Here is a 13785-nt window from a genome sequence, read left to right as displayed (position 1 = left end):
GAGACGAGAGAGCACTAAAATGGTTTAAGAGGACGTTTTGCAGCAATTACATGTGGTTGCTGAGAAGCACTGCGGCAACACCACCTCTTTGTAAGCACGGCTGATGTGAGTGGGGCAGTCCTCCGCCCTAAACAGGCCTAAGTTGGGGTAGCTGATTTGCCAGGCAACCCAGCCCAAACCCAACTGAGTTCATGCTTAGTCAGTTTCAGAAAACCTTAGCACAATCACAGTAGAGGAATGCAGGCACAAAAAACCTCATCCTAGTCTTGGAACAGACATGTGGCAGCTTCCTTCTTCATCTCCCAGGTTACTTGTTTGCACACTGGGCCTATGCACCTTGTGAAGTCTGGATTGTAACCACTACTTTTAATTTATGGGTTGCATTAATAAAAGGTAGTAATTATTATAAATTAAATGTTAGGGAATTCCAGAAATTCTTAGAACTATGCTGTAAATCTAATATTAGCAGTAATTAAACCATAAATGTTGCTAGTAACTATCTACCATTAATTAGAAATAAAGCCAGCAATAACCTAGTTCCAAAAAATTTTAGTTTCAAATAAACTTGCTTAGAATCAGGATGTCAAACACTCAAACGGCAAAATTGGCCATCGAAGTGGAACATAACATGGAATTCTCATTAGAAGTATTTGCATGGAGCAAAGGGGGTGTGCATATTTCTGTATGTGTTATAAATGATAAACCCTGAAGCATAATACAGAATGTTATTTTTGTTCCTGAGGAAAGCATTAATTCTACAGGGAAGAGACATTTGGCTGATTAAGGACTCTTGTGCAGCACTCAGAACAGAGTATAGATGCTGAACTGACCAGCGACAGCGTAAACCATTAAGTGTTTAATGTTGCAAATGCAGTCCTTTGCACACTTATTTGGGATTAAACCACACCTGCACACAGTGGGAATTGCTTCCAACTGAATGTGCACAGGGCCATGCCTAATGCATAGTAAAATAGGCCTATTGAAAGCCCACTACTAAGTAAAACTTTTCTTATACAGAGGAAAATGCCAGCTTCTCCTGTCTTGGGTCATTCATAACCATTTCTCTTCTGCTTAACTGGACCTGCAGCATACCCACACAAAAGGTTCTGTTTTCTCAAACAGACATCTAGAAAGTTGTAAGCCACCCAGAGAACCTAAGGCTAGTGGGGAGCCATATAAATTGAATCAATAGAGAGTGACACATTGCCACCTCACTACTGGATTACTTTATCTTGTTCTAGCTTTAGGATACGCTTTCATCCATTTTTGCCTTTCATCTTCATCAAGTGAAGCTGCAGATGTGCCTGGCTGTGACAATAGGTTGGAAGACAGCTAATAAGCCAAAGGTTGACTCAAAGACAACCAAGATATTAGCAAACGAGTCTTCTGGTGGGGGCTCATAGTATCCAACCTGTTCTGGATGGGGCTGCACTTCTGCAAGAGTTGGTCTGTAGCTTAGCTCCCCCCCCCCCCCCCCCGAAATAGTCATTGGCATCTTAGACTCTGGTGGCCCCAAGTAGCATGGAGCACCCTTTACCACCATCCATCGATGACCCAAGTGTACTCCTCTCTAAACAGAAACAGGCTGGCTTCAGTATTTTATGTTCTGGTAATTTCCAGGTTACCATGCAATGTACTCTGCCTTTGAAGACTGCTCAAGAAATGGTGGGCTGTTCAGAATGAAGCCATGAAAACAGGAACCAGGAGGACCAAGCAATTCTGGTCCACATTTTGAAGCCTGGTTTAAGGATTAGTTTTGACCAATCCAGTCTTGCATGACTTCAAAGGGTTAAAACCTGACAAAGTACCTCTCCTAGTGTAAGCCTTTTCTGTAGGCAATGTTCATCAGCTGAAATCCTCCTCTGAGTGATGGCCAGAGGATGGCAGCAATGAGGGCCTTGCCAGTTGTTCTCCCTGCCCATGATGCCCCCCCCCCGCAAGGCCCAGCTGGCACCAGCACTGCCATCTCTCAGTGCCAAAGTAATGCTTGCCTCTACAGAGTAATGCATTGGGCATCAAGCTGTAATTTTTTTGATTGCTTAAAATTGCTGTATTTTCATACACTGGATTTATGTTAGCACTATTCCGTCTTTGTGATTTTAATCCTTGCAAGCCTCCTTGACAGCTTTGGTTATTGGACACTATAGAAATAAAATGAAATTAATGAAGTTAATTGAGAGAAAGCACATCTATGGAAAGGATCTCTGAAGTTAAGCATGAATGGCATATGTATAGGTGAACCTCTGTCTGGAACATGTGTCAGTGCATCCTAACATGCCCAACACATGTGCTCTGGTATGTCTACCCCCATTGCTTAATTCTTGTAAATACAAGAAATGTTGGCTATGGACACTAATATATCCATTACTATAGACATAAACATTACCCAGACAAATGAAAAGGTACACAGGAAAAAAGCAAAAGCATAAAACAAAATCATAGCATAAAAGCAGTATTTTAGAACAGGGTGATATTAGAACTGTGGCTGGTCAGCAGGAAAGGCTCCCTGGAACAGGGAGGTCTTCAGCAAGCACTGAAACTTGCACAGTGTTGCTGCCTGCCATAGGCAAGGAATTCCACAGCAACCACACTGCAGGTTTTTCTCCTGGTGGAGTCCAGCTGGGCTATCCAATGCCCTCACTGATGGGGTAGATAGATCAAGGAGGAGACTCTCCAGCCATCCTGGTCCCAATCTGCTCAGAACTTTATGCACTACTCCTTAACCCTGTCTGGGTAGCACATAAGTTATGTATCTAACCTTCAGAGGCTTGCCTTCAGAGTCATGTTTTGCACAAAATGCTGTCACTTTCAGTGGCTTGTAAATAATTATCTATACTTTTAATTGTTGCTCATGGCCCTGTAAATTTTTTTTGCATAAAAGGTAAAAATGCTGTACATTAATATATTTACTTGGAAATAAACACCTGTTACTCTTTCTAGAAGCTCTCATGCTTCTTAACATGAATATGCACACACATTTTCGGCCCATAAAAGTGAAATGGGAAAGAACACATCTGGGAGCAAGGAACACAAGATGAAACAATCTTCAGCTGGTGTAACCAAAGACAGGAGAAGAGTAGCAGGGGAGAATGAAAGAAAAAGGAAGAGAAAAAGGAAAGAGCATTGCAATTGTCTGAAGAGCTTGATTTTTACAAGGACAGTTTGGGGGTGTTAAAGCTGCCTTTTTATGCATTCCTTTTCTGTTGCTATGGGTTGCTTTTTTGTTTTTAAATGGCCCCAGGCCAGACTGGAAATAGAAAGGCACCAGACGGAGGAGAACAGCGGAAAGCCAACTAAACAGAGCAAGGTGTGAGCACATCTTTAGAGGAAGAGGGGGAGCATGTGGGAGGATTGTCATGTGTTTCTTTGAGCCTTCAAGGCAGATTGTGCTGTTCAATGAAAAATGCTCAGGTATACATATTTCATTTGATTCATTTAAAATTGTTTTGGGACCACCTTCAAGGATAAAACTCTTTCAAGGCAGCATACAAATTTTAAGAACAGAAAGACATTAAGGGCATAATCTTACTGGGATGCCCACAGTGCCCAAACTTGGAGGCTGGCAGGCATCCAATCTTGGGAGGAACAGCGCAGGTAATTTTTTGCCTATCTAGTTGGCGCATTATTATTGAAGGGGAGAGAATGGAGCTGGAAAAGAGTCTCAATATCTCCTATTCACCTGCTACAAGCGAACAGGCACTGGACAAGCCTCCCTGGGAAGGTTATTCTGTTGGCAGGGTGCCACAGCCAAGGTGGTCCTTTGCAGGGCAGTCACCTGTCCTTTTGCTCGGTGTGGGGACAAGGACCAACAGGGTCTCTGAAGAGGGTCTTAGTGGTTGTTCTGGTGAAGTGGTCCCCAATCTATTTTGGACTTTGAAGACAGCACGTTCAATTGGAGCCAGTGCACCTGGTAAAGCACAGGCATGTGATCACAGCTTGTCACCCCAGCCCTAGTTTAAACCATCTGTTGCTTCTGCTATGGCTTCTATCCTCATATGCTTCTTCTTTAATTGTTATAGAGAGATGAAGTATGATGGGGCATGCCAATATAACAAAATGAAGGCTTGCCTTTTTCTGCCCATAGTTCCAAACAGAATATTTTATTGAGGAGAGTGAAGATAAAATCAGAAGTCTGTAAAAGGGACCAAGTTCCTACTTTAGCACACAAACTGGTGTTAAGTGTGAAGAGGGATAGACTACAATTGTGTGTATTAAAGGAAACCTGTATTGGAAGGGAAAATCCGCAGAGCTAGCAAGAAAAGAGCATGCTCAGTTTGTCTCTGAAGTCAGTGACCTTAGACTGCTCATACTGTTATCAAAAAAACGTTTTCCTTATCCCAGAATGCTACCAGGAGTTGGGTGATATCTTGCATGGGACACTTACTCTGACTGAACTCACTGGGAGCAAAGTGTTTACCCCCCCAGTTCAAGACAGTGCCCTGGCTAAGTGCTTAGAGGAGGCTTAACTATTCTTTGGTTTGGAACACAGTGCATACAATAGTTGGAGAGAGGAGTAGTTGCAGACATTACTATGTAAGGATGCCTCTGAGATTTAGCAAGAAGTGTTTGCTTGTGGCTGGTGACTCTTCTGGGATCTCAAATTCCAAGCAAAGTTTGCTAAATTCCTATTCCAGCAGTAAATCTATTTTTACATTTATAGCGGTCATGCTCTAGCTCTCCCCAGCTCTAAGTGTGGAAGATCCTTCTATTCATACAAATGAAAAGTTGATGTTGTTTTTAAAATGGGGGCAGCATTTGATAGGGTGGGAAAGGAACAGTAAATCCTACTAGAAGAGTTATTAAAACTATTTGAAAGGGGCATCTACCTCTAGTATGTTTTCCCTACTTGATATGCTCACATCTTTATCAAGACGGCTCACCATAGGTTGGTGCCTAAGACGGATTATGAATCGGAAGGTCCCTTGTTTAAAGTCTGTGTCTACAGCTTCCTAAATGACTCAGTCATTTGCTATTTCTTGCTCTGTATTTAGTCTGTTTATAGGGTGGGTTTTACCTATAAAATAGAATTTGTGAGGGATCAGTTTATCAATGGAAATAGGTCCAAAAGGACAGTACTGATTGAGACAGAAATGTAAGTTTTGATGGTCAGACTGCCAGGAAGCATTACCACACTGGAACTGTTTATCGGTGCCCAGCCTAACCAATTCTGAGCACTCAAACAGGAAATCTGATAGCCTGGACCCTGATACTGAACTATGACAAAGTATTGCAAAATTATGCTGACAGATCACCTGAAAACATCACAGTTAAAGAAATCTGGTGAGGTAATGGAGAACAATGCTATACTTGATTATTTTTAAAGGCCATCTAATGTGCAATGCATTGCAATAATCTACAAGTGGACATGACCAGAGCATGGCTGCTTGTGGCCAAGCAATCCCCAAATGTTTGCAGCTGGCATTTTGGTTAAAGTCAATAAGGGCCTTTCAAGCCAGAGACCACTTCTGGATGCAACACAATGAAGCACAACCATTGTGTTGCATTCAGGAACACCTTCCTCAGTCAGTCTGTGAGCTTCAGCCTTTAGGCAAGAGCAGCCCCATGTTTAATGCCTGCATTGTAAGCTTTTACACACTTTGAGATCAGTTGAGAAATGCATCAGTGCAGGATTGAACTTGTATGCGATTGCAAATGACTGCTGCAAACAAGGATATAATTAGAACTGTCCAACTATGTCATATCATTGAATAGATGCAGCAGGTGCCTTTAAAAAAAATATCCAAATTATCAACCAATTACACATTCATGGCCAGGGCTCCACAGTCAATGGGAATTCAGGATTGCGTCCCAAAAGAAAATCAGTGCGGCCCTACTGTTAATTTCGTTTATACCTCATAGCTATGAGAAGAAAGTTTCCCATTGCTTACACATTTGCAGCAACATATAATTATGCAGGATAGTCAATGGCTAACAGTGCCCCAATCTATAAGATAAATGTGAAAGTCTGAATGACTTCTAATAACTTAGGACACAGAAAATGGCTCAATATTTTGAGACGTTATATGTACAGGAACTTGTAAAGCCTGCTAGCATTAATTGCAACATGCCTCCAGCTTCCCAGTTCACACACCAATGTTGATGAAGAGTTTTCTGAGCATTTCTGGAACTAAACCACAGATGCCCCACTCTTTTGGACTGTAACATTTTACTACACAGGAAAACCAGGCAGATTTTTTTAAAGGCCTCTGCCTTACTATGAAAACTGCAAGATTAAATATTTATGAACATGACTCAGAACCTCTACTAAAAGGGAAACAAGTATCTTTAAAGTTTGGCATCAAAAACACCACCACAGTACTAGCATTATATATATGGCCTCTATTTTATTTCTTCTTGCAAGGAACCCAAGGTGATACACATGGTCTTCCAACTCTCATTTATCTTCACAACAGCACTGCAAGGTAGGTTAGGCCAAGAGACTGGTCTGAAGCCATCCCTTGAACTTCATAGCCAGCAGAGACTACAGCCCAGGTCTCTCGAGTCCCAGGCCAATCCTCTAACCCCTACTCTGAGACTACTGCTAAAGTTTGCAAATACTGGTCTCTATAAGGCAGTATGAAAAGAAGCCAAATCAACTCTACAGATTCTTCTAATACCACTGATGACAAAAAAAAAAATCTATTGATTAAAACAAGTCTTGTATTGAGGCTTTCCACATTGAGATTTCAGACAGAGGGTTGAACCTTTACCTAGTCTGAGCCCAAACGAGCTCATGTAACATGAATCCAATGGAATAAGGCACTGAAATTACTGAAGACTCCATTAGCAGGAGTTGTAAAACCCTCTGTGCTGAAAGCTAATGTAGTGTCAGGCCAAAGGCTACATTCCAGACAAGGTCACAAGTCTCCAGCTCCTCTTCATACCAGAGGAAACTCAGAAGTTGTAAACAGATGTCACTTCATGGAAACATTATGGAAAATGCCTCACCTTAACTAAACCACTTGAATCAGATATTGCAAAATTTCAGTGCACCAACATGCAGCACCGCCGCCCAGGACAACCACCTTGGATAGCTCTCTGGTCTGCAGTTCTTCCCATTCCATCCTGACTCTATGATACTTTCCCCTAAGAACTGAACTACAACACATATTCCAATGCCTTCTGCCACCTTCTTGTTCAGATATAGTATCCCTCCAATTACCAGATGCTGAGGACAGATCAGGAAGTAGCTGACTGTGCTCTGCTAATAAGCTTCTCGAGGACATCTCGGTGACAACCGTTGAAGGAAGAGTATCGGGCTTGATAACCCAGATTGGGAAGTTCTCATGTCACATGGCAGATCTGGCAAGCAATGCTAGCATAACAATGTTTTCCAGACTCGCTGCCAACCCAGCAAGGGTTAGAACTAGTTGGCAAATTCTACCATCATACATCATAAATGCCATTTTAAATCTCCAGCCAATATCAAACACCAAATTGTTTGGGTGAACTCAGTCCCTAGTTATGGATAACAAACTGCTTGTAATAGCTCAAATTCAGAAATTCCAACAATGCCCCAGCCCCATAGCAAGTATCAGGTTCAATTAGCACCAACCCGAAATCTAAGGGAGGGTGGAAGCATATCTGAAACAAAGAGAGAACAGAATGTCTATTAAAGGACAAGAGGGAGTAGCACCATTGAGACTAAAACATTCTGAATTCTTCCTCTGTGGTTCTCAAGTAGTCCCCTTTTGGAGAGAGAATTGCACAGCTCAGAAGCTTCTGTTTACTTCAGCTAGCCCTGTTTGTTTGATATTTGTGGTAACAGTTCTAATTAACTAAAGCAGTTGCTCTCAAGCCTTTGAAATCAAGAAACATCCATAGTGTTGCCTAAGGCTAGGCCCTTGGGATGATCAGAGACATTGCTAGATCTCCAGCCATTACTAAACTTAATTAAACAAGAGCTACCCCGAAAAAATGTGCAAAGCAGACTGCCAGAGAGGCAATTTCAGTAACAGTTCCAGTAAGGAGTGAGTGATAAAAAAAAAGACTGCCAAGGTCTTGATTGATTTAGCAGTTTTGCCTAGTTTGGGAAAGGTTTAGGGAACAAGCAGACTGCAACCCTAAAACACCTCACAAAATGGAATAATATAGGGTCCCCTCACCAGCAAGTTTAGAAGAAAGTCCTAGAGCAATCTGGAGACTAGCTTATTTTCTGCACCATGGGATGTTGCAGGTTAACATGTCATTTCATCAGATGTACTGAACACACCAAGGTGGTGGTGCATGGAGGAACAGTGGACTACAAATAGTATTAACAAGGTGAACAGTAGCAAGAAGGGGTAAAACAGAGCCAAGGTTCATAGCAGCAAGCAGGGTAAGTTTTTTCTGGTTGTGGTTGCTTTAAGATTGCCATAAACTATATTCAAACCCTAATTGTTACAGAATTAGACATGATAATTATGGTGCATCTCATTTCAAAGGTTGTATTTGCTTGTTTCTTTAATTATATTATCCCTCAGGTCAGCACTACAATGTTCAAGATCCCAGAGATGTGAACATGCAGATCATTATGGAATCATTCATCCAAGTTGTCCACTTACACTTTTTGTGTAGAGCGACCTGTTTGGCCTGTGCATGCTGTAAAGTTAACCAGGCAAGAGTTAAGATATTTTAGCTGACCCAATGAAATACCTAAATTATCTTTGTCTTTTTGGTCCAATAAGACAACTGATTTAGTTTGGTTGTTGCTTACCAACTTACCTTTCACAACAGAACAGTCATGAAGGTGACTTGGGTAACACTGTCTATGCATACTCACTCTGAGGCAAGCCACAATGAATTCAATGGGCCTTACTTCCAGGTAAGTATGGACAAGATTGGCTAACAAGACAATATACCTGGTGCTTCAACCACATCTGTCCTTCTGTAAACACATCATAATGTGAAGATACCAACCTATTTCTATTGCATAATAAGGAGGAAACCCATAATCTAACCCCAGTGCAGATAATGACTCAGAGACGGTTTGACATGGTGGTTAAAGTGCTGGTGATCTGGGTTCTAGTCCCCTCTCAGCCATAAAGCTCACTGGGTGACTTTGGGCTAATCACTCATTCTTAGCCCAGCCTACCTCACAGCACTGTTATGATAAAATGGAGGCCAAGTATGTAAGCCACAAAAGGAAAGAAGGCAGGATATAAACATAATGAAATAATCTCATACTAATTCCCAAGCTTGGCATGACAAAAGCATTTTCCCATTCTCATTGTCTATCCCCAGGTCAGGTCTGCTAAATAAAGAGCAGTCCACCAAGGACAAGTTAAGCCCCAACATTTGCCTATTTTTTTTCTAGAAAACAGGGGCAGGCGTATGGATCCTTGTTTCTACAAATAGTCTTACATGCATGTCCTATGTGGGTAAGTAATGTCTCGATCTGTCACTTGTCTTTTTCTTCTAAGACTACTGGTCCTAGGTTAGAACTTGTTTATATGACTGTTACAGTTCTTTGAGGTCTGGGGTCAATCGCCAAATGGATATTTATCACACAGAATCTTGGAATGAAAAAGGACTCATTACATAGAGTATTTGGAAGAACGCACTGAAAACAGCTGACCAGCAACATTCAATTGCAAACAGACTGAACCCATAGAGGAAATGTAAGAAAGGAGAAACTTGCAAGGCAGTTTTGCAACAGAGGAAATATGGACGCAAGAGAGGGACTGTCAGATTTATTGCATTTAACAGAAGAGGGGAAGGGGATCCATTCAAACAGGATCAGGATACTACTGCAGTCAATCCAATCTGTACCAAGGAACTTAAAAGAACAGGAAATGTGCAAACTTTTCTAGAATGGAACCCCAAAGAGTACACTTTGCCTGTTCATTTGATTTCTGCAGAATTGATATTTTTGTTCCAACATTCCCCAGAATACCCACAGCCTTTTTTGCAATCAGTAACAGCATCCGTTCCTTGCTGTGGATTATTTGTATTTCTTTCTGCTTGCAGCCCTTTCTGGATTGGCAGCACAGACCTCAGTGGAAGATTAAACAATGCCGAAGCCCACAGCAGGAGAAAGCTCGGTCTTACTCCTTGTTTCACTTGGGCAACCTTCCTGACTCTCATCAGGGACAGCATAAACTCGCCAACCCCTCGATTTTGGAATTGCATACAAGTTTTGCATTCCAATCCCCAAGCAAGAGAAGAATTTTTTCCTTCCCCCAACCTGCCCTATGCAAATAAATGTAATTCATGGAATTTACACATATAACAATAACTCAGCACCTGCCTCTTGGCAGACAAGAAGCACTCTTACCAAAGTAAGTTTAAGTCAAACTAATCCTGCACTCATTTCCTAGAATAACCCTAAATCACTTTAACTACTTGTGCTTTGCCTCAAAGGATGATTTCTCCTGTTCCTCATTTCTGCTTATAATGGAAGTCCAACCTACCTCACAAGGTTGTTGTTGTGGGGATAAGATGGAGGAGAATGATGTAAGCTGCCTTGAGCCCTTCGTAGGAAAAAGGCAGCATATAAATCGGGTGGGGGGAAAACCTCCCATCACTGGCTCGTACAGCTGGCATCCAGCTGGAATGTCATCTTGAATACAACACTTTAGGTGCAGAGAACTTCCCCCTGTTGAACATAGTATTTCCAGTAACTCACTACAGCTTCTGCCTCCCCAAGTTCTACTGTTTGATGCAGCAGCAATTTGAACACACTGCTGCTTTCCACTATGGTTTTAAATATCAGAATTTCTCACCCTGATTATGCTTCTGCTCTTTCTTTCAAAGAGCTCATGGCATTATTAAGTTACAGAGAGACAAGGTACATGGGAGTTGTGCATGGTGTTAGTTTTATCTGGGAAATGGTTACTAAAGGCTTTAAAATTCAAACCAAGCAAGCTGATGGAATGGCATTTCAAGGTGAACCATTTATTGTAGTAGACAGTTCATTTCAGCTGAAGTTTAGTCTCACTACTGAAAGCTGCTTCACTTGTTTGTGTTGCAACTTTGTTTGCCATGAGTATCTCATGTTACACTGGGGTTTGAATAGCAAACATCTAAACAGCAGAAAACATCCTTAAACGTCCCTGGAGATTCAAGTCAAGGAACTATGACTAGCTAACAACTCTTTTGAACTTGTCTACAGTGAGTCTGGGGACAGAGTCTTGCTTTGTGCTGTGAGAAACACTGGTGCAATACCACAGTGGGCATCAGAGGTGAAATAACTCTTACAAGACTGTGCATTGTACAGAACTGGTTGGTAGAAATCTGAACTGGAGCACTTCAAGTGGCATGTGAAGGAGGTCTTATTTTTGAAAGTTTATTGCTTCCTGCTCATTCCATGCTTCTCTCTTTCAAGCCTGCTTCTTAAACTGGCACATTAGGGAGAATGTTTCAAGTAGCTTGACACATTTACTTCACATTTGTCATTTTAAGTGAAAAAGCACTGAAATCTAAGACGCTTGTAGCCTAACAGAGCATCCCTCTGAGTTCAGCCACTCCAGCCCACCTCTGCACTCCACATATGGTGAAGCTCAACCCCCACAATTTCATGAAAAGGTACCCCATTTCAAAAAGAGAAAGAATATACCTTCCCACGAGACTGGAGGGATACTGGTTGTAAAAACATCATGTCCAGAGTCTTTGATTACCCAGCTGTACCACTAACCCAGCTGCAGGGTTTCGCATCGAACAATTGAACATTGACATCCAAGCCATTTCTGACCCGGTCCCACCACCAAACTTTACCTGCTTTACTGGCACAGTTTCTCTTGCCTTTGCCAGGAAGAGTATCTCACTCACCTGCCCGCCCAAATCCCCACTATCACCACCAGCTTCCTACTATTTCACCCATTTCTATCCATTCATTTCTGCCCTCATTCCCCAAACTTCATTGCCCTTCTCAACAAGGATGAGTGTTGACCGACTCTTTTGATCCTACATCCCAACAGTTTCCCTCTTATGCAGGCTTTCTAAGGTATGCTATCCTCGTTCCCTAGTTTTAAGCCTACCGCTCCAATTTATTCTCTTCAAACCCAGCATCCCTTTCTCCTACAGAACAGTCCATAGATCATTGCCTAGGTGTATTAACCATACCAACAACCCACCCCTGCTAGGTTTGGATGATGCAAGAACCTGTGTGCCTGCCATGTACTGGGAGTCATGCATCAAATTGATCATGTGAACCCAGCCCTTCTGTTTCCGCCCCCTTGCCCCATCGGCAGACCCATGCTCACACTGCAGGCCCAATCCCTGCCCCAGCCCTGAACATCCTTCTTCAGGATCTCTCCTTCACAAGTCCTCCTTTACACAACTCCAGAAGACCTCCATTCCTTCTACATGGTACCCTCCTTGACTACTCATAAGCAACATTTCTCACAGAAAGCGGTTTGCCTGCAGGTTCACACGTTCTCCTCAATGTGTTAAGCCAGCACACCTGTGCAGGCGCAGCCCCACACAGCCCCCTTGCACTGCTTCCCCCAGACGTTCCTTCTCATGATGCCACATACGTCAGTGTCTGTATGCACGTGTGGACGCTGTGCTTTTCCCGGCTAAGCAACCGCAACCAGCTTGCACAGCCGAGGCGGCGCTTCAGGGCAAAACCTACTGCCTCCCGCTTAGGTATTGAAGTGAAACCACCCCGCGCCTCCAAAACACAAAGCCCAAACATAGCAAGCCTCCTATGGAGTAACAACCGGCAGCAGGAGCTGAAGGGCTCAACGCTGCCTTAAACCTAAAAACATGCAGAAACTGATACCTATTGCAAGCCCTTAGCAAGGATACGAACGAGAGTTACCTGCGAGCACGTCCAGAAGCGCTTTAAAGGTTCCGCTGAAAGGAGGCCCTGCGTGCGTGTGCCAAAGTTTCCAGGAGCGCGCTCCACGCGCGACAGGCTGCGCGGGTCGCCCGTGTCCCCGCGCCTGGCCCCCCGGACGCTTCGCCCGCCTTCCCGCCGCAGCCTCCCACAGCCGCCGCGCGCTCTACTCACCGTTCCCGCGGTGCTCGACGCTGGCGGCTCCCCCGTCGGCGGCGTCGCTCCGCTCGGCACAGGTGCCCTGTCCCTGCATGAGCGCCTGCAGGGGCAGCTCGGAGCCGGGGCGCGGGTAGCAGCGGAACCCGGAGGCGCAGCGCGGCGTGTAGACCCCGCAGGGCTCCCCCTCGAGGCGGGCGCAGACGCGGCAGCAGCCGCAGCCGGGCTCCCGCACCAGCTCCGGGCAGGCGGCGGAGTCGGGCTCCGCCGAGGCGGGCGGCGGCGGGGGGCAGGCGGCCAGGCGCTCGGCGGTGCACGGCGGGCAGCGGAATAGCACCTCGGGCAGCGCCCGGCCCGCCGGCGGCAGCGACGCCCACAAGCCCAGCCCGAGCCACAAGTAGCTCACGGCGAGCGGCTGCGGCTGCACCATCGTGGCGGCGCCGCTGTGCTGAGTGAGGAGCGAGCGGCCGAGCGAACGCCCGCCGGCCGGGCAGGCAGGCAAGCAGGTGCTGCTGGGCGAGCGATTAGCGAGCGCCCCGGCTCCGCTGGGTCCTAGAGGCGGGCGGGCAGCGGGCGCTCGGCTCGTGCGGAGCGAAGGTCGCTTCTTCACGCCCTGGGCGAAACTCCTCAGTGCACTGGAGCGGGGCTGCTTTCCGCCTACAAAGTTTATAGGCTCGCCGGGAGGGCCGCCAGGTGGAACTTATTGTCTGGCAATCACTGGTGTCCCGGCCTTCCTCCAAGGGCTCTGCGGGGCGTGTGCGCGGGGGGGGGGGGGGGGGCCCGGGCGGGGGGGGGGGGGTGTGGAAAAAGGGGGGGGGGGGGGCCAAACCCCCCCCCCGGGTGTGGGGGGAAAAAAAAAATAGAAGGCC

The 13785-nt window shown here is 44.9% G+C and overlaps 1 protein-coding gene across 1 annotated transcript in view; it reads right to left on the bottom strand.

Annotated features, from left to right (window-relative positions):
* IGFBP2 (insulin like growth factor binding protein 2) overlaps nucleotides 1–13562 on the bottom strand; it is a 72123-nt gene extending 58561 nt beyond the window's left edge. The window contains exon 1 of the mRNA XM_044438327.1: nucleotides 12935–13562. Within this exon, the coding sequence (XP_044294262.1) occupies nucleotides 12935–13346 (412 nt within the window). The 5' untranslated portion in view covers nucleotides 13347–13562. The remainder of the gene's footprint in view (nucleotides 1–12934) is intronic.
* Between the last annotated feature and the right edge of the window lie 223 nt (nucleotides 13563–13785).

The sequence above is a fragment of the Varanus komodoensis genome, unplaced genomic scaffold (genome assembly GCF_004798865.1).
Source record: "Varanus komodoensis strain SLA01 unplaced genomic scaffold, ASM479886v1 scaffold32, whole genome shotgun sequence".
Classification (NCBI taxonomy): domain Eukaryota; kingdom Metazoa; phylum Chordata; class Lepidosauria; order Squamata; family Varanidae; genus Varanus; species Varanus komodoensis.
Note: the sequence above shows the minus strand (reverse complement) of the source record. Positions and strands in the feature narration are given on the sequence as shown.